Source organism: Rhinolophus sinicus, chromosome 14, assembly GCF_057876585.1.
Source record: "Rhinolophus sinicus isolate RSI-liver-muscle chromosome 14, RSI-T2T, whole genome shotgun sequence".
Taxonomy (NCBI): domain Eukaryota; kingdom Metazoa; phylum Chordata; class Mammalia; order Chiroptera; family Rhinolophidae; genus Rhinolophus; species Rhinolophus sinicus.
Window position 1 is genome coordinate 151,880,659 of NC_142514.1, and position 22,716 is coordinate 151,903,374.

The 22,716-nt window shown below is 36.3% G+C and overlaps 1 protein-coding gene across 29 annotated transcripts in view; it reads right to left on the reverse strand.

The window, feature by feature from the left end:
• SOX6 (SRY-box transcription factor 6) overlaps positions 1-22,716 on the reverse strand; it is a 600,111-nt gene that overhangs the window by 116,509 nt on the left and 460,886 nt on the right. For 22 of the 29 annotated variants that reach the window (XM_074336057.2, XM_088791655.1, XM_074336055.2 and 19 more), the window contains one exon: positions 10,011-10,134. In XM_074336057.2, the coding sequence (XP_074192158.1) occupies positions 10,011-10,134 (124 nt within the window). The remainder of the gene's footprint in view (positions 1-10,010; positions 10,135-22,716) is intronic. The other 7 variants (XM_074336066.2, XM_074336065.2, XM_074336067.2 and 4 more) reach the window with 1 other exon arrangement.

Genomic DNA, 22,716 nt, shown 5'->3' on the forward strand with positions numbered 1-22,716 from the left:
TTTGACATTCATAATAATCACGCTGTTTTGCATGAACTTTTACGTCCTGAAAGCTGAATGCAATAATGAAGAGACAGTACAGAAAGAATCACAGTAATAAAGGCAAGCAACTGGAAAGCAATAAAACCTCTTTTTTCTCTGTGTGGACACTAATACCTGGAGCCTTCCTGATGCCCCTGTTTCCCGAGAACTGATCCTGCTTTGCCACATGAAGTGCTACTCAGCTGGCCCAATGTAAATGTTAAGTTGCTTTCGCTTTTTCCCAAATTGTTAGCTTCTAATCTACACAGTCTCTTTGCATCCTATCCATAATACCTCATCAGACCATTGAGCACAGTGTGTGCTTGTACACAGCCCAGTAACAATTGGCTTCTGATTGCATATGGAGCGCTGCGACAATGCATTCAGAACTCCATGTTGTGCTGGTCTCCTATGGAGCAATGCGCAAAATATCTGATCTCGTTTTTTCCCCTTCCACGAGGTTGGCTTTGGTTTGCAGTGCCACGTGAGCTTTTTAAAAAAGATAACTAGGCCAAATTATTTTTTATAGTAAATGACTGTCGCTTTATGCTTAAATAATTCTACTAATCTTCTTGATATTTACACTAAATTATCTGATAAAAGAATATAATCACCTAAGTCAAATAATATTTCTTTAGTCGGTATCTTATCAGGTTAAAATATACATATATATATATATATATATATATATATATATATATATATATAAAGCAATGCTGAATTAATGATGCTTCAAAAATAGGGGGAAAAATACCACTCTAACCATCAACATGGACTGCCTCCTGGAACATTTTAAAGCTATTCTTTCTCTAAATATCATGCATTATTCATATTAACTCTAAACCACAACCCCCCACCCCCATAAGTTTAATACCAGTTGCTTTATTTGTACTAAAACATTTTTCATGTCAAACATATTTTAAAAAATCAAACTCTAAAGAATTCCTTGGGGCACTCCTTTTTTCATAGCTGTCATGCTTTTATGCTATGAAATAGCTGATTTTTTTAAAATAGTTTTTGGCTTGCCAGTTAATTTATTACTATCTCTACCACACCCTGTAGTACTCTCCAGCTCACCTGCTGGCTACAAACAGCTTTCTTTCCACTGCTGACAAGCATATTTTAAAAATGATCTTAACCTTTCTGCTGGTTTGAATCTGTATCTACATATAATCTTTGGAAAGCTATTTCTCCAGAACATATCATTGTTTTGATACTAAAAGTAAAAATGAATGCATTCGAGCCACAGAGTATATATCACAGAGAATAATTAGAAGAGAGAGAGAAAGGCAAAGGCAGGAGAGAGAGAAGGTAAGGGCAAAGGAAAGAGGGGGGTTAAAAGTAGGAGAGAAAAAGGTAAGAGGGAGAGGAATTTGGGGTATTGTGAAGTTTAACTTTGTTATAACAAAGTGTTCTTCCTCTCCACCCCCCTTTAATTTTCTCTGTGTTAGAGGAGATCAAGAAAAAGTTCTCAGTGGCTGACTTGGCAAGGAATCAGTCAACATGTTGTAGCAATTTTTTTCAAATTTGTCTCTGGATTTGAAATGCTTGCGTGAGGACCCATTCTTTTTAAACGTGTACAAAGGAAGATGAAGCCTGTTGGAACAGGTTGGCTTTAGGCTCTGCTGTAATCTGGCCCTTGCTACCTCTTGTGTAGGAAGACAACCTCCAAAAGTCAATTTGGGAAATAATGCCCATCCGTAAATCCATCTTTCCAGCCTTCTAGATTAGCCAACTGACTATTTTTATCTGAAGATTGCAGAACAAGTACAAAACAGAACTAAAAACCTAAGGAAAAGTTGCCTGACATTAGCTTCACTTGTCACAATAGGCAACATTCCTTTGGAATCAAAGCAGCTCCACAGCAGGAGTCCCTGAGTAAGAGAGAGTATATTTTTTAATTTTCAGGGAAACTGAAATGAAGCCAAAACTTATTAAGACTTAACTACAGGAGAAGGGGGAGCTTGTATTAAGAACCTAGGACCCATGAGACTTCAGGATACTTCCTACAAGAACATTCCTAGTTTGCGATATATTGTGAAATTCAGATATGAATTTCACTTTTAATAAAGAGTCAAAAATCCTGTGGGTAAAATTCTGTCCATTTACATTGATGCTTCAGAAAGACAAAGGACTGGGATGGTTGCAGTCTTCGGAGATACTACTGTCAGATAGATACTAACCTATTGAGGACACCATTTAGAGAGGTTGGGAGGAGGAGAGAAGAAAAAATACATTAAACTAGGAGAGAGGATTCAAAGATTCTTTAGTAACTGGTTCGAAGTCTCATACCTCATTTTCCACCCTTCAAAACAGAAGAAAAATACACTACATGTCCCTAACTATCTCACAGATAATTGTGTGGTGGCATCATAGGATGATGGTAAATTATTTGAGTTGCCAAATAACTTATAGATAGACGCCACTTTCATGAGCTGTCATTCTTGCTACAATATGGAAATATTTCAACCCCTATCACCAATATAGACTTAAATATGCAACTTTGCATCTTGCCTGGATGTGTGTATTCAGAATAACAAAATATTACAACTCCTCTACATTCTGAGGGAATGTCATAATGACGTTGAATTTGTGTTTGTGAGACATCACATTGCAGCAAATGTTAGCAGGTAGTGGGTGACATATTTATAATCTTAAAAAAAAACCCAAAAAACCTTCCATTTGTTCTAAGGACAACCGGACAAAATTTGGCAAGGATTACACTAACATATTGCTGAGCTCACCATGCTGTTACTTCTCCCTCTCTATTCATCAAACAATAGATCAATGATGAGAAGAGTCATGATCTTAGGACTTTTTCTAAGAGCATTTGCACTGTTTTTCGTATCTTTAAAGAAGCTAGGAATCAAGGATCAATCTTAACGTCTTCACTTATTTCATAGATGCATCAAGACCCTTGCCCAATCATATAAAAATCCATGGAATTTGTCACAATAGCAATTACTTAAGTCAGGGTAAATGAGCTGATATAAACCCATCCTCATTATAAGAAATCAAATTAAAATAACTCAAAGTTCATGCCTTAATGATAGCTCACCGATGCTATAACCTCCATATGCGAAGGAGGGCACACCTAAAAGGATCTCCATACAACCAGGTTAACTTACATGGGTGAGCATATTCTCTTCTTGAACCTCAACATTTTTATTTAAAAATGAAAGTACGAACCTGAACAACCTTAGAGGCTTTGATTTCAAATAGATAGATTAATCAAGAATATAGATTTAATCCAGCAATGGTGGTTAGACACCTCTACTATAATTATGGAAGAGGTGGAAATGGCTAGCTTTATAAGATGTCATTTGGGGAACCTTGTACATATAAATCATACTTTTTCCACAGGAAAAAAAAAACCAGGTAGATTTTTCTTAATGTCATTCACATTTTGACCATGTCTGCAAGAGTATAAAATGTCAAATCAGAAACTTTAGTCTGAATTCTATCTCCACTCATTTCTAGATCGGAAGCTTGAAAAGTTAATCAACTTCATTGACTTTTAGGTATTTTTCTTTTCACAAAATAGAGATAATGCCACTTGTGTCTTAGAATTATTACCAAAATATTTATTTGTATATACTTATATACATTTATTTTATATAAATATATATTCATTTACTTTTGGGTAAATATATTTATTTTATTTATATAAAACATATTACATATCGTGGCATATAAATGGTGTTCAATAAATACTAATTTAAACAAAGGAATTAAAAAGAAGCATTAGGTAACAATTATACACCAATAAATTAGAAAATTTACCAGAAACGGACAAACTTCTCAAAACACACAAATTAACTAAACTGACTCAAGAAGAAATAGAAAATATCAACAGACCTATAACAAATAAAGAGACTGGATCAGTAATCAAAAACCTCCCAACAAAGAAAAGGCCTGGACCAAATGGCTTCACCAGAAAATTCTACTGAACATTTAAGAAAAATTAACACTAATCCTTCCCAAAATCTTCAAAAACTTAAAGAAGAGGAAACAGTTCCTAACTATGAGCAAATGAGGCCAACATTACCTCGACACCAAAGCCAGGTAAAGACATCACAAAAAAAGAAAACGGATCAATATCCTTTATGAATATAGATGCAAAGATCCTCAACAAAACATTAGCATATTCACTCCAACAGCATATTCAGCATGACAAGGTAGGATTTATCCTAAGAATACAGACAGTTCAGCATTAAAAAAAAGCAAAAAAAAAAAACCAATGTTTTTAATACTACACATTAATAGACCAAAGGGGAAAACACACATGATCATCTGAATTGATGCAAATAAAGCATTTGACAAAATCCAATGCCCTTTCACAGTATTTATGAAAAACCCACAGCTAACATCATACTCAGTGGTAAAATACTGAAAGCTTTCCCTTTAAGATATCTGAAACAAGACAAGGATGGCCACTTTCACTGCTGCTATTCAACATTGTACTGGAAGTTCTAGCCAGCATTATTAGACAACATACATACATACATATGTACGTACACACATACATACGTACATACATAAATTCAGGCATCCACATTAGTAATGAAGAGGTAAGACTACTGTCTCTATTTGCATATGACATGATCCTATACATACAAAAATCCCAAAGAATCCATGAGAAAACTAAAAGACCTAATAAACAAATGCAGCAGAGTTGCAAGGTACAAAAAACACAATCACCAGCAATCAACAATCTAAAAGGAAATCAAGAAAACAATTATGCTTACAATAGCATCTAAAAGAACCAAATATTTAGAAATAAATTTAACCAAGGATATAAAAAGACTTGCATACTGAACTATAAAATACTGCTAAAATAATATTTAAAAGACCTAAATAAATGGAAAGGCATCCACATTTATTGACAAGAAAACTTCTAACATTGTTAAGATGCCAATACTACCCAAAGCAATCCATAGATTCAGTGAAATCTCTATCAAAATGGATACCCACATGCAAAGGCTTACACCATACATAATAATTAACTCAAATGGATGAAAGACCTAAACTTAAGTGCTAAAACTATCAAACTCTTAGAAGAAAATACAGAGTAAATCTTTGGATTTGGCAACGATTTCATGGATATGACAGCAAAAGCACAGGCAACAAAAGTAAAAATAAATAAACTGGACTTCATCAAAACTAAAAATTTTTGTGCATCAAAGGATACTACCACATAAGTGAAAACACAACCTACAGATGGGAGAAAGTACTTGCAAAGTACTTGCAAATCACATATCTGACCAGGCACAATATCTATAATATATAAAGAACTTTTGAAACTCAACAACAAAAACAAGCATTCCAATTCAAAACTGGGCAAAGTACTTAGACATTTCTCCAAGGAAGATACACAAATTCCTAACAAGCTTATGAAAAGATGCTCAAAATCATCAATCACTAGGGAAATGAAAATCAGAGCCAAATTTATACCATTTCATGTCCACTAGAATATAGATATAATTTAAAATTTTTATTTACTTAAACGTTTTTTTCCAGGACCCATCAGCTCCAAGTCACGTAGTTGTTTCAATCTAGTTGTGGAGGGCGCAGCTCACAGTGGCCCATGTGGGGATCGAACCAGCAACCTTGTTGTGAAGAGCACTGCGCTCTAACCAACTGACTAACTGGCCGACCCTCTATATATTTTATTTTTAAGTCAGAAAATAAGTGTTGGTGAGGATGTAAAGAAATCAAAACTCTCTTGCATTGCTAGCAGGAATGTAAAATGGAGCAGCCTCTGTGGAAAACAGTTTGGCAGTTTCTCAAAAAGTTAAACAGAACTACCATATAACCCAACAATTCCACTCCTACATAGACATCCATAAGAACTGAAAGCAGGGACTGTAAGAGATATTTGTACATCAATGTTCGTGGTAGCATTATTCACAATAGTCGAAAGGTGGAAACAACCCAAGTGTTCATCAAAAGGTGAATGGATAAACAAACAAACAAACAACACCCATACACACACATAGACATATAAATACAATGGTGTATTATTCAGCCATAAAAAGTAATGAATACTTAATATATGATATCATATGAATGGACCGTGAAGATATTATGCTTAGTGAAATAAGTCAGACACAGAAGGACAAATATATGATTCCATTTATATGAAGTACCTAGAATAGGAAATTCATAGAGAAAGATAGTAGAATAGAGGTTACCAGGGGTTAGGAGAAGGGGAATAGAGAGAGTTATCGTTTAATGCCCGCAGAGTTTTTTTGGTGATGATTAAATTTTGGGGTATAGATATTGGTGATGGTTGTACAACATTGCAAATGTATTAATGCCACTGAGTTGTACATTTACAAACGGATAAATTGATAAATATTATGTTATGTATGTTTTACCGTAATTTTTTTTTTTAAAGAAGCATTAAGTATACTTGTAAAATTGCTTTTGGTCATCAGGCAGAGGGACAGCATATTTCACGCAAATGCTCAGTTTTGGGACATTTTTAATGGATAAGGATGTAGTTTAATGTAGTTAAATTTACTCAATTTCATGATCAGACTTTACCCCCAAAGCTAGTACTTTAGAATTTTCAAAGAACTTTCATACATTTTAACAAATTTAATCTTTACACCCACACTGAGCAGTGGACAAATCATATTTTTTTAGATGACAAAAATGTGAGGCTCAGCAAGGTTAAAGGATACATTCAAGTAAGAATTAAAATAATCCGTGTAAAATATTTTGCACAGTGTTTGGCACAAAATAACTACTCAGTTAGCCTTAGCTGTTATCATAACTAATACATGAGTGGAGGAGCCAGGGGCAGACAGAGATCTCCAAGGTCTCGTAGGAAACGTCCGGCAGCAATCATTTAATAAATCCCAACTACATAAAGTCCGTGGGTCAGCGGCATCATCCCTGACACATGAAAGAGGCTATCCACTGTTTTCATTTCACAGGCAATTCAACCTTGATCTGATACACACATTGACAGCTATGAAGGAGGCTTAATTTTTTAATTTTCTCAAAAATAAGTGCTCAAATGTGTTGACCGTGTCCTGGATTGCAGCATCTCTTGGTATCACGATAGGAAAGAGCAAAGCAACTGAAACTCGGTAGTTTATGTTCTGGGCCCTGTTGAGTTCCTTTCCAGAAAGATCCCTCGAATTATAGAACCATTAAAAGTTTTTTTTTGGATTAGGGGTTAAAACTCAATAATGCTATTTCTACAGAGATCAATCTGGTAGATGTTCCCGTAAAACTGCATAATCCCTGGGAGCAACGCAAGCCAGCGAGGTATGAGGGCTTGCGTGGCGTTCACTGCACACGGGGACCCTGAAATGCCCAGAGAGATGGGTCAAATCATCTGAAGGGAAGAAGGCCCAGAGACCTAATATATTTGTTTAAATTGTCCTACTATGGATTCAGAAACAGCCAACCTTAGAGAACATAACCCCAAGGTGGGTCTGTCTTTCTGGAAATCAAGACAGGATTATTCGATCAGCTGGAAGCACAAACTCTATGGAAGGTGGGAAAGGAGCAAAAACAGAGTCACTTTTTCTGTAATTTATAAAGACCAAGGTAGCACTTGCAGATCCTCTTGCTTAGGGAACAAAAATATAAAGTATGTCACCATTCAAGGCTTTTATATGTGACAAAGCCGCTGTCTTCTAAAAATGTAGTCCTTCTCTCATGTCTATTTCAAGTGAAATTAACACAGCTCAGTTTGGGGCAGGTAAGTTTTCCTAGTCCAGACTCCGGTCCAACAGAAATCTGCTCCCCCAACTCATGTGAATAACAAGATCCAGTCTCCTGAGGATGTACCATTTCTCTACAAATGCTATAAGGACATAACATTTAAATCCCTTTTAAGCATCATTTTTATATATAATAAAGCCTAGATTAGCCAAAGGATTAAAGAATGTACAGTTGTGGTTAATTAAATCATCTGCCATAACTCAGGAGTCACGAGAAAATACTTTTTTTTTTCTTTTATCAGCCTTGCTTATGAATAAAAATCGTCCTCCATGTCGGATCCATTGTCCTGCCTTCACCAGAATGTTCTGGCCAACATAACAAATACAACTTTGCTGCCACAGGACACTACTCCACGCGGCGCATACGATGTGCATGGAGGTAACTCACTCCTGCACAATGCTGTCCCAATCTCTTTATTGTTCTTAGTTACATATTGTAATCTTAGTGATGCTGTATGAGAAGACCTTTTTTTTCTAAATGCTCCAAATTCATTGACTATATAACAATATCTTCCCCCATGAAAAATGTCATTATTGTTTCAACAAAATTAAGTTAAGTGATGTGAAGTATGTTGATGTCTACGTCTAGCAGAAAATAAGGCCCATTCCTGATACGGAAGTGTGGAGAATTTTACATTTAAAACCACTGAAATTAAATAGACAGTTTCCACATACAGTTCATTGAAAAGGTTTCTGAGACTAGTATGGGAATGGCAACTCAGAGTTAGGATAAACCATACACTGAGTTTGCGTCAGTGTTCCAAAAGGAAGTCAAGATGAGGAAATAGTTCAGAACTATTTATAGACAAGAGAAGGACTACACCACTGCACTGACAGAAACATATTCTCTGAGACAAAATTTACTCTCATCCTTAACATGGATACCCATTTCATAAGCAGTCTCACTTGCTCTAAAAATTCTGCTCTAGAAAAATCAGTTTTGAGCAATTTGAATAACAATTTTCTTCCACTCAAATATCCAAAAACCTTTGGTCATACGAGGTTTGACTAAATTGTATCTGAGGAAATTTCCAAGTCAGTCTTAAATTAGCCAATTCCTTAGCATCTCTATTCCTTGAATCACGTGAGTGTTGACATTGACATCTTACTTTTCCTTACAAAGAACGGGGTTCTCTACCAAATGCAAAAGAGTAATCGATGGCAACAAGCAATTAAAATAGATGTTCAAACTCCTTGGTTTGTTTTTATGCTATTTAGTAAGCTTCCTTCCCAAGAATTTTAGTAAAGTGATTTATATTTTATTATTGCCTTTAAGCAATTAAAATGCCTTTGTTCACTTTATAAATCCCACACACAAAGAAACTGCTGCACTCAGATTTGTTGCCCTCAGACTTGGTGGTTAATATAAGCAGGTTAATATGTTAAAAAGAACTTGACACAGAAATTATTAATGAGTAGAACAAGGTCACTACTTCTGAGCTGAGGTCACTTACAAAGAATGCACAAATGAAATGAAGGTTGACTTTTATTTACTTGACTATCTTCTTACATTGGATTCCTTTGGCAACATATCTTTAAACATTTAAAGCCCTGTTTACAAGGAGGCTCTGAAAGAAGCTTCAAACCATTATGTGTCCCTAATTGAATTCCCCAGGAGTCCAGTAAACTCAGAGGAATAAAGAAAAATCATAACATTTGCTAAATCATCTCAAAACATATTTCACTGCAAGGTTATGTGACCTGTTTTTTGAGGTTCAAAGATGAATGAGAAAATACTACTGAATGCTTCATTATTTAAACTAAAATAAAAAAGAATTTTACCTATTAATAGTAAGCTAATTAAATCAGTCCAGTTTTAACTTTTCTTCTAAGAGAAATCAAACAACAAACAATAATAACATTTTATACTGTATGTGACCACTCTCCCAGAGTATAAAAGCTCTCAGGTGGAGGAAAGCATCTTGAACCAAAGACAATTATTCACGGTAAAGGTAGGAGTGAGAGCTGACAAAAATTTGTAGTCTCCAGGGAAAGTAGCATTGCATCTGTAAATTCAAAACAAACTCAAGTGGAAGAGGAGAAAGTAAAAGTTTTTTAGCAACCAATTAGTTTATTCACATGGCACCCTCCCAATTAACTTCCCAATTCTAATTGTACTTGAAAATCAGCTTTTAAGATCTTGTTATTCATAGTTCCTTAGTATGCTCCTATGTTTGTTGTGACAACTAAGCAAAAACATGTGGATTTTAGCATTTCCAAAAGAATGTTAAATCTCTCTCTACTTACCTGGTTTGTATGTTATTCCAGGGGGGAAGAGGAATCCCTGTTGGGCGGCAGCTGCTGCTGCCAGGGTCCGCTGGTCATGTGGAAAGATTGGGATCATAAGCGGAGGCATGTGACCCTGAACCTGCTAAACAGAAGAGAGCCTATGATCAGACGGAGAGCAAACGTACGCCACCAAGTATTTGTTTTTCCCTCCTGGTGGTGTGCTGGTACCCACACAGCCACCCACTTCGAACCTCATTCGAAATACGCTCCCTGAGACAATTCAGGCAAAACTCCCCAAATCCGTTCTCTTAGATTCCATGAGCACACCAAGAACATAACCTCACTGTGAAATGGCTTCATTCCTGCCTTCCACTACATTGTAGCTCGTGGTTTTCTTTTACCTTGACTTGTTTTCCTTTTATTTTCTCTCTCTCCTTTTTTAAAAACAAAGAAGGAGGAGAACTAAGTTTGCTTCTTTGTACACCATACAACGTTAAATGGCTCTGCCCTTTCACCTGCTTTGCATGCTGTGCTTGATTTTGAAACTAGTACTTAGTATCGTTGGTCAGAAAATAATGTCTAATTGTTATATATTCCAAAAGCTCTATCTCCCCAGTTTAGGCATCTTATTTCAAAGCCTCACTGCATTATGTTAAACATATAGCTCTTCAGATTTAAGGCTACTACATCTTGGCTCCCAATTAAACTAATATCCTTTGCCATACACACCTCGATGTAACATATAAATTGCTTGTCTGGCTAAGCAGTTTTACAGCTTTATGCACTCCCATGTAGCTAAGTAATTATGGAGTTGTATTCAGAGAGCATTTCACAATAAATCCTACTATATCAAATTTCATTTGACCTCAATAAATGTATCAAAGAGCACAAAAATGCAAAATAGAAAATCTTCACTCTATATCAGTATTTGTATTCCACATAAAGAAAATAAGAGCTATGACAGAATCACGCCTGTGAAAATCACATTTTAATTTCCAAGCTCTCTTCTTTACTCTATGCATGCTGCCCTGATTCCAGAAGAGCATCACAGAAAGGTTTTGTCCTGGCTTTTAGGGCATGATTTGATAGGTTGAACGACACGACTTTTGTTATTTAAAGATAAAAACTAGGATGTGCTAACAGAAATGATCTTTAAGCTCAAACTGGATCTTTGGCTTCTTTACTAGTATAAAAATGCTACGTTGTATCCTATTTAAGATACAAACCTTTACCAGTAATTCTACCAACTCCAAACCATTCCCCTATTTAAATCCCCAAATCTTCTCTTTAAGCAAAATTCCACATACTGGCTGATGACCCTGCTTCAACAGCACCAGCTTGCCTTGTCCCGTCTGTTCCCTCCACAGCCCGGGACATGGTGCAAAATGCTTCTCTGTGGGTCTAAGACGTTTCATTTACCAACAGTTTTTCTCGAGGGAAAGCCCTAAGATGTGGGTTAATAAAGGGCAAGCGAAAAATAAACACTTTACAGTATTTTTCTGAATTCATTTCTCAGGAAAATCAACTTATAATAAAAAGGTCTTTGTGCAATTACTACCTTGCCAGTGGGGCGTGAAAGAAACTAGCTTTGGGCAGCTATTTCTTCCATTTTAGCTGAGGTAAGCCCAAGTTTTGTACATTAGAGGACAAACTTAGCCTGCTTAAATTGGAGCTGGTCCCCTGGTGCCCAGGTCTTGCCTCTAACCCTGAAGAAAAGCACTAGGTGTGCTGTTCAACTCCAGCTTGTTGTGACCTGATGCAAATCTGAGATGTCAAAGATGAGGGCACTGTTCTACATCAGAAAATATAACACAATTATTTTTTGTGGGTGACTGTTGTTTAGTACAGGGGTACATCAAAGGACATCATTTCATTTACTTCTAGCAATATGGCCCTAGTGTGTCTAGAACATGGTGTAGATGCTTTATCCTCTAAAGAAGGGAAGCAAAAAAGTGAGAAGTCTAGGTATCACATTTATTTATTCTTTCCTTCTTTCATTTAACAGATATTTAGGAAGTTATTATTATGTGTTATGGATCTTGAGAAGCAGTGACAGCATGGCAGCTAATTAGCTTGGGATAGAGAACATGTAAGGTTATCTACAAATATTTGAGGGAATGTTATATGGAAGAAGAACCAGATTACGTCTGAGCAGTTACAAAGGGCAGAACTAGGCTCAAAAGAAAGAGATTTTAGGGAAGTTTAATGCAAAGGAGAATTTTCTAATATTGAGTTATTCATCAATCACTCTGATCAAGGAGGTCTTGCGTGTCATCTCCTAGAGGTGGTCAAGTAAAGGCTCTATACCGGTATGTTAGAAATTCTTTAAAGGATGTGAATAACTAAACCCCTAATTAGATAAGGACCTAAAGAGCCTTTTTGGCTTTATAATTCTATGGTTGTTTCAGAGTCAACATTAGGAAGATAATGTGATATAGTCATTCCTTTATTCTCATCACATATTTATTCAGAATCTACTATGCCTACAAAGGCTTTATTGTCAAACAAATCTGGGCTTAAAGCTACACACTGCCATTCTGTTAGCTGTGTGACCTTGAACAGTTACTTAACCTTTCTGAGTCTATTATTTTCTCACTCATGTGAAAACCACAGCTAATGATGCTACCTCACATGGTTACTGTAACAATTAAATAGACAAGAAAAGTAAGCTTGTGACACAGTGACTGGCACATAATAGGCACTCTGTAAATGTTAGATCCTTGCTCTTTTTTTATTTAGTTTGAATATTCAGTACTAGAAAATGATCAATTTACTGAAAAACAAACAAACAAACAAACAAACAAAACAATGAACAGTGGATCTTATCCATAACTCTAGTTCAAAAAAGAAAACATGAGCTAACTAAATAATTCAGTTTGGCAGGCAGAGATTTGTCATGTTCTTAGAAGACACCATGCTTCACAGATTATCCCACCCCCAGTAGCTAGAAAACCATGAAAAAGCAGAGGTGGGAGTACACGGATCATGAAGAAGGAATTTGGGATCTTTAGTGTTATTCACTAAGCAGCATCTTATAATGAAAACATAATTTTATTTTTACAGTGGTGCCCAAGCTCTTCAGATTATGAAACAACCTAAGGAGAACGATGACAATTAGTCATCAGATCGTAATTCAGGAATCTTGGTGTCTGAAGATATGTCCTTTGTAACTAGCTATGTACATGAGATAACTAAGTCAACTCTCTAGCGTCGTTTTTAATGCCAAAGAGCTGTAGGTATTTCATATTAACACACGCTGTAAGACTATAGGGAAGTTCCTTTCTATCCATCACCCTCTACGAGGTAGAGTATGTTAGAAACTTTCAATGCTACTGTGTTTCTGCGAAAATAAGACCTAGCCAGACAATCAGCTCTAATGTGTCTTTTGGAGCAAAAATTAATATAAGACCTGGTATTATATTATATTACATCATATCATCATATCATATCATACCTGGTCTTATTTTATTATAATCATGTTTGCTCCAAAAGGCGCATTAGAGCTGATGGTCCAGCTAGGTCTTATTTTCGGGGAAACACGGTAACTATCAGCTCAGGGACAGTTTTCACAAATTGAGGAACAAAGTACATAATAAGGAGGGGAACAGAACACCTAGTAAAAACAATAGTAAAGATGGACTCATGGAGGTGGAATGGAGTTTAGAGCTGATCTAACCTAGTAGTTCCTTGACCAGCAGCATCGGCAACATTTACAACTTTAAAGAAGCAAATGATCAGACTCCATCCCAGACCTATGAATCAGAAACTCTAGGGTTGGGTCCAACTACCTAAAATTTAGGCTCTAATCCAGAGCAGTGACGCTCAGACTTCAGTGTGCATCAGGATTTGAGGGCTGGTTAATAAAACAGAGATTGCTCTACCCCACCCGCGGAGTCTCTGGAGCAGTAGCTCTGAGGTGGGGGCCTGAGAGTGAACTTTACTAACAAGTTCCCAAGTGGAGCTGGTGCTGCCGGCCCAGGGACCATTCTCTGAGAATCACTGATCTAAATCAAACCTCACAATTTACACGCAGGGAAACAAGTGGCTAGAGAAGGTCAAAGATATGAGTCTGGGAGGTCACATAGCCTATGACAGAACTGGATTTAGAATCCAGAACTGCTAATCACCCTGTCCAGTGCTTTTTCCTTTACATTACGTGGTCTTCAGTAATAGAGAAAAGGAAAATCACACTCCTTTGGGAAAGGAAATCTGGAAATCTGCAACTAAAAATAGTTTTATATTTCAGAGGCGTACAGAGCTCTGGAGTATAGATATTGTGTTTCTTCAGTTTCAGTTTCTTCTCTCTTGTTTTGTACCCACTACAATTTGATCTCAAACCTATTGTCATTAATTCCAATAATTTATTACAATTCATTCATTAGCAATAATCATTTAGCTCCAAATGATAAAATTGTCCTTAACTTATTTTAGGTAAAGCAATGACAATTCAGACTGCCCTTCATTAAACACAAGCCAAAATATCTAGTAGCCAGTTAGACTATGGATGATGTATTACAGAATTGGACACTTGACACCTATGTAATTTTACTAACTATTGTCACCCCAATAAATTTTAATAAAAATAAAAAAAAGACTCTAGGCTGAGAGAATATGATGAAAAGTTCCTTTCTAGCTCTAATCACAAAAGTAATAATAGTGACGATGATGATGACGATGAGACTAATCAGAGTAGTAGCTAATCTTTTCCAGTGTTTCCTACATGTCAAGCACTGGGAAAGTGATTTGTATGCTCCATCTCATTTAGTCCTCAAAGCTCTATGATGAAGTTACTGTTATTATTCTCATTCATTTAATGAAAAAGACAAAACCATGAGAGGCTAAGTAAGTTGGTCAATTAAAAAAGTGTGTCGAGCCAGGATTCAAGTCCAGGCAAATCAGGCTCAAAGTCTATACTTTTAAAGTACCATCATATAAAGTCATCTTTTGGTAAATAGACCTAAATGAGATAAGGAATATAATTCTTTGTGGTAATTATTTGACTGAAAGTTTTACAACTATAATTGTAAATTTACATGCAGTTGTAGTAACACACAGATTCCATGTACCCTTTATATTCAGTTTCCTCCAATGGTAACATCTTGAAAAACTATAGTACACCCTATGTTTATTACAGCATTATTCATGGTGGCCAACTCACTGAAACAACCAAAGTTTTCTTCAATGGATGATTGGATAAAGAAGATGTGATATATATATATATATATATATATATATATATATATATATATATATATATATATACACTTGTATATATATATATACACACACACAATGGAATACTACTCAGCTATAAGAAAAGATGAAATACTGCCATTTACAACAACATGAATGGATCTTGAGATTATCACGTTAAGTGAAATAAGTAAAACAGAAAAAGTTGAGAACCACATGATTTCATTCATATGTGGGATATAAAACTGTAAGCAACAAACAAACAAGACAAACAAATAAAAAATCACAGACAGAAACAACAGTTTAGTGGTTACCAGAGAGTAAAGGGGGGCGGGGGGCGATAGTAGAAGAGGGTAAAGCGGGTCAAATATATGGTGATGGAAGGAGAACTGACTCTGGGTGGTGAACACACAATGCAATATATAGATGATGTACTACAGAATTGTACACTTGAAACCTATATAATTTTACTAACCATTGTCACCCCAATAAATTTAATTAAAGAAAAAAAAAACTACAGTACAATATCACAGCCAGGGTATTAACATTGATACAAGCCAACAACCTTATTCAGATTTGCCCAACGGGATATTATTTTAAAGAAATTATACGTCTTAAAAATTAGCAAGGATAATGGAGGTCTATGAAAACATCTAACTACCATCTTTTATAGAAAGCTCATCCTGAGCCAGTTCAAATACAGTCATGCACTGCATAATGATGTTTCGGTCAATGACAGACCACATATACAACAGTGATCCCACAATATTACAATAGAACCCAAAATTTCCTATCACCTAGTGACACTGTAGCCATAGTAACACCTAGCACAATGCATTGTGGTGATGCTGGTGTAAACAAACTGCATTGCCAGTAGTATAAAAGCACAGCACATATAATTACAGTAGTAGGCTATACCATCTAGTTTTGTGTAAAGACATTTCACAATGTTCGCACAACAACAAAATCATGCAACAATGCATTTCTCAAATTGTATCCCTGTTGTTAAGCAGTGCATGACGGCAATATAAGTGGAAAGTATGAATTAAAGCAATAATTTCCCCCTTTTCATAGACTGCCACTTATGGTACTTACTAGAAGATTATTGGTAGAAGGTGGGACAGAAACAGAAAGCAAGGGCAAAGTAGGGGGTAGAGATAGGAAACAGGGCTTGGTGGCTACACAAGTATCACATAAGCATGCAAAATATTTTCCTCCTATGAAAGCTGTGAATTAAGTTCACTGCACTGAGTGTCAGGGCTTAGGGCAGATAAAGAATTTAAAAGATACAGCATAGCCCCACCTTACACAGAAGAATGGAAGCCTGCCTTTCCACTTTCTTCCTATCAACCTATTTTCCCATCTGGTGACATGCCAGGAAAGGCAGTCACACTGGAAACAGCAACCTCCAAATATATTTTACTAAAGAATAAAAAAAATAGAATTCCCCTCACTCCATCAAAGAATGCCCAGTCTCCACATGTCTTTTCCAAGAAGTTAAAAAATTTTTCAAACAGCATATTTTTGTCTTGAAAGTGTAGCTTTCCCACAGCACAAATTCAGGGGTGCTTTAATTATCCCATAGGTAAAGAGGTAAAACTGATTTTGTTAATGCCAAAAGTAAAATTGAATGCTGCCAAAAATATATCTCTGAGTATGAAAGTGCATTATTTTTATTGCTTGGGAAGTCAGCACTAACTGGCTAATATGTAACTCGAATGACTAATGAGAAACCAGGAACCCATCCTAGGTGAAGCTCAGTCAGTGTATCATGAAAGAAACACACTGTGTGTCTCAACACACACCTTTCCATTAATGCTAAATTCCCACAATCCCTCACCAAATCGGTTCCCTTTTGAGAGGGTGGGAAACACATTCTTGATCAAACAGGATACATGCCCAGAAATTGTAATTGCTCAAGTGTTTCTCACGTCATTCAGACAATCAGACGAACATGAAATACTCAGGGTCGGTCTCTTCCTGTTTGTGAAACAGCATTGTTGCATCAACACTTTTCCCCTTTGTTTTCTCTGTGCTAAGTTGTTGACGGTGCCATTTTTTGCCATCTGCCCCAGAGCTTCATTAAAGATACATGAATGGGCTAACTGGCCTGCTATCTTGTGAGGAACAGGTGCTATTGTTTGTCCCTGAAGACAAGCACTAAAGATATGACTCAGAATACTTGAGAAAGAGCATCTGCAGCAGTCAGTCAGAGAGCAACTTGGCAGAGACCTGGCTACGTGCTAATATGCAGACACAGTGACACTCAGGGGGGCTCATTTTCTCTCTTACGGAGATTATTTAACTTTTTTAATGACGGAAAATACAACTTTGTGTTGAAAAGCATGAGAATATTAATGTCTATTGCTGAGTGAAAGACAGTGAGCAAGTGAAGATCTTTCTAATGCTTTTTTTCTAGAAAAATCATTCCTCATGTGGTTTAATTGGAGAAAGCTTCTTTAATCTGGTGGAAGGAATGTATCCAATGTTTGTAAATCATGACAGGGAGGGAAAAACAAAGATAGAAAATAGAGAATGAGAAAGAGAGGAAGGGGGAGGGGCATACAGACAGAAAGGGGGGGGGGGAGGGTAATTTCCTTAAGGGCCATAGTCTGTATTGCAAAGAATAGCTGAGTCATTTGCATACAGTGTTACCACTGTAAAAGCTGCAGTGTCTAGACTGAAAGGGATAAAGGCCCCAGAAACCTTACATGAAAAGCCCTCAAGGTCAGGTTGTGACCTTCTTACTGCCAAAAAATGCATGCAGAACCCTATGGACCTCAGTTAATGCTGGACAGTTAGGAGGGAAAGGGTCTCATTTGATAGAATAAAAAGCGCCTTAACATAAACCTGTTTAGGTGCAACCTTTTGTTGTTGTTAAAATCTATCTAAAATGTTAAGACTGCTTTGCTTTACCTTAGCATAATGCAGTGGTTACCACATTGAACTTCTCTGGGTTGACGATAGTCTGAAGCGCACAAAGGAGCCTTATGTTATATACGTCCTACCTGAGTATTCACTAATTGTTTCTATTCATTAATCATCTCTCACCAAGTAAACTGAATATCCTGAATGGCCTACATTTCTGCATACCCTACTGCTCATATCACAGGGCTAAGGCATTTTGCGTCAACGGATCAATGTGAGAACCATCAAAGACCTAAGAACTGGTGTTTTAAGCATCAGTTTCCATAGGGTAGTATTGTTAATGTGACTGTAAAAGGTATAGAATTGTAGTTGTTCTCACTTCAGAAGAGAATTTAAAAATGATTTTTAAACACATCTTGATATCACATTGTTTGCTTTTCATTTGTCTTATTTAGCAAATCTCTGGCTGCTACAGCTAATGGAGGATAGCAGATCCTTTCTTGTAGAGACTAGCTTGCTCTAGCAGGAGAATGACAAAACTGAAATTTCATCAGGGGAAATTCTGGGACACAAATTTTCTAGAGTATTTGAGAACACAGAGTACCATCTTTCCAGATGTTTCCCACCAACATCCAATAGATACACATTGTACAAATAATGCAACTGTATCCAGGAGAGTATCCTGCTTTGCTTGTTTGTTGATGGCAGGATTTTCTCTCTCTCTTTCTCTCTCTCTTATCATTGTTACCATCCATCTTTAATATAACACAATTTCTTTCTAAAACTTGCATACTACTGCCACCCGTCTTTTCAAAATTGTCACTAAAGGGCCAAGAAAACCCCTGAAAAGGTAGAACAAACTCAAGACATTACAGTTTAAAGGCATCCTTTTAAAAACTCAGGCTTTAATCTTTCAAAGTCATATGTTTTAGTTTGAACATTAATGAAGAGCTAACTTTATATTGATGATATATATTTTTCTGTATATATGTCATACTTCAATGAAAAGTTAATTTAAAGATAAAAGAAAATAGTTCCAGTAGTTTACTTATCTTTACTAATTTACATTATTAAATATATTTAGTAGAAAATCTGAACTATTCACAGGAGAAACGGAAAAGACACACCTTGCCGCTAGCTTTACTATGTCCCTACCCTCACCACCAAGAGTAATACACGCAAACAAAAAGCAATTCTCCCTACTAGGTTGTATTTAAGGTAGCTACTTTAAATCCACCGCACAGTCTAGCACTTTCTAGCTCCCTTCCTTGGTTACATAGGAGAGAAATGACCATTGAGAGTAAGCGTACAATGACTTCATCTAACAGGTCAATAGCACATATTTAAAAAATCTTCTCTAGGTATATATTGAGAGAGACATGTTAGCCCTGAAAGCGCCAATCCTGACCTTTGTATTAACTCCTGTTTTTATATTCTCAGCATACTGTATACACTCACACTACTTGCATTTTCTAAAATGGGCCAATACCTCATCAATCTACCCAGGATCATTAGGAGTCAAATATCATTACTTTCTCTCTCAATGAATTTGTCATGTTTAAATATTAAATTTGCAAAGAAAAGAGCATAGCACTAACATAATCGTACTTCCTGGTATCTCTTACTTATTTGTCCCCTTACTCCCTGAAATAAAGAGCTCCACCCATATAAAATGACCTCTTAGGCTCCCAAGAAATATATTACTCTGTAAGGGAAGTCAATAGCTCCTGTTTTCATTCAAATATTCAACAGCCATTTATTGAGCACCTAGCACTATCCACTTGGTACCATGCCAGACACTAGTAATATAAAGATACCGTAGAGATGTTCATAGTCTTATTTTATCAGGTAGTGGTAATAGGTTTGTTTTCACTTACATAATAGGATAAATCATCCAGTTTGTCAGCTTACTTTGGAGTAGTGTCGATAAAGGAAAGATATGCTTAAAAAGAAGCTAAATTACAGCAAAAATTCTATTAGGTGTCTTTCCATAGTCTTCCTAAAATTTTGAGAGTATTTATGAGAACAAAAGTCAGATTACTTTATAAAATGGATGATAAATGTTAATTAAGTGTGTTTAAATTATCTTACTATGTTTTAAGAAACTCTCACCAGGAGGGAAGGAGAATATCCTGGCCATAAAGAAATTAATAAAACATGTTATGCAAAAGTAAAATTTATGATTCATTTGGAATTAGATATCTACCACCTTTTCAATCCATACAAATGCATAATCTTGTCAATTAAATATTATTGTTAAGGTCTAGTAGTATGTTAAAATCACTTTAAAGTGCAACTAAGGAAAATTCATGTGTGTTTATTACTCCTTAAGGATCTATTAGTGGGTATTTTATTCAGATTCGTGCTGTAAAATCTGCATAAACTCAGCATATTGTTATCCCCATGTGTGCATTTGTTTGGTTAAAGCAGAACAGCAAATCTCAATTTTTGCAACTTCTGGAAAAGTCAAGAGAACTAAAACAGTCTTAATTTTAATCAGATACAAACAGTTATCACTACAGAAGTGAAGAGTTGACTATTATGCAAATAGTCACAGTTAGTGGTCACCGGGCCATCACAGAAGACTGAGCTAGTCAATTACTTCAGATATTTCCAAAGACTAGTGAAGATGAATGTTTCTTATTCTACCCTGTCTTATTTCCACAGAAGTATGAAACATATTAGAGACTAATGATTGCTGTTCTCAAATGGAAACCCCATTAAATACACAATGATCAAAGTGCTTTGGCAAGATGGAAATTAATTTTTTTTAAATTTTGTATGAATGCCATATAAATATGGTAACATTTGTGAAGAATGTAGCATTCCTTTCTTTGTAACAACCAAATTCAGATATAAACCTTTCATAAACTTTTGACCTGTAATGAAGGCAATCTGGCTTTTACTCCTGAAGTATTTTACACAAGCTTATTCTGTTAGCAATGACCAGAGTTCAATTATTAAATTCCTCCTCCCGAAATACACGTTTACATCTTCGACTACAGGTCTTGTTAAAATTATGCACAAGCAACTTAAAGTCAGGGACATTGTATCTCCCTGGGGCTTAGTAAAAGTCTCTCTCACACAGAATAGGGACTCAACAAATATTTGTTACATAAATACATTCAAGAATGTTGGTTCTATGTTGTTTAAAAACTACGCTACAATAATTCTGATGATTTTGTTTTTCATCTTCTGAATCAATTCGAAGTACCTTCATCGTTTACAATCCTCACATTGAGGCAACGGAAGTACACGTATGTCCTCCAAAATGCTTCATTATTACCATCTTTTCTTTTGGCACGGCACGGTCTGGCTTTGAAGTACATGAGTCGGTATGAAACCACAAAAACTGATTTTATTCATTTATTTGAAGATATTTGTTGATGACTGTGCTCTCCTAGTACAGCTGCTGAAATTCACCTATAGTATAATGTAGAGATGACTCTAAGCTTCTTTAACAATTTCATCATCATCAATTATAATCCTTACTGACAAATGATATTCCAGAAGAACCAGGAATATAATTTTCCAAAATGATAATAATAATAAAAATGTCTGTTACGTCACAGTGGGCTGGTAACGCAATAGAGAATGAAGGAAGAAAAAAACACGTAAGCATCGGCTAGCATGGCGAACACAAGCAGGTCCGTCTGAGGCTAGAAGGGCGGAGAAACATACTGGGGGAGTTCTGATCAGAACATAAGATGTCTAAGCTATTGACAGCGGGGGCTCAGCTGTGGAAAACTGACCCTGGCTGGAGGTATCAATGGGAAACGGCACCTGTGCATGTGATTGGAGTCAGGGTGCGGCGGTACAAAGAGGGAAACCAGGGTGATCTTTATAAGAAACGAGTGATGAGTGGAGGCATAAGCAGTGATTCCAGCCAGAAATCAAACAGCCAGAAAGGTTTTCAGTCTTCATCACACTCAAGTATTTGTAGGGCAGAAAGTCAATGACATGCAACTTTAATGTCATTTTGGAATGTCACCTACTGCTCCTGCTCCACCCTCGGCAGGCACACTTACACATATACATGCACTCTCATTCACACACACCCACACACTTCTACACTTGCTTCCCCCACCTACATGCACAAGCCTGTCAACACTGAAGGTGATCATAAGGGTACCCTAACATGTTGGTTTCAAAAGAGCAATTTTCTTTATTTTTGTATTTTTATTTAGTATTATGTTTATGTTAAATAACTCAGATATGTAAAGAAATGACCCTACCAAAGAAAGTTAAGGTCCAAACTCCCTAGCCTAGGCTGGCATTGAAATCACTCCACAAGATACTCTTAACATACCCCCTCAAGCCTGTTTTCCTACCACCCTTTACCATCTTTCTCCTCTTACTTTCAACAGCTTCTAAGCCTTTCTTCACACCACCTTTCTCATTCATGGCATAGAATGATCTGTTCTCTCTTTGCCTTCGTAAACCTGCTCTATTCTTCAAGGTTCAGCTCAAATTCAATTCCTCCATGGAAGGCCCCAAGTGTAAAGCTCTTCCTCCTCTGTCAAAATTTACATTGCACGTGCTGTGCTGAATTATTTAATGGTTTTTATTTCAATATTTGATACTATTCTAGGCACTGGGGACATAGAAATAGATGGAATTGCCTACCATTATCTTCTAAGAAAGACGGACAATATACACATGA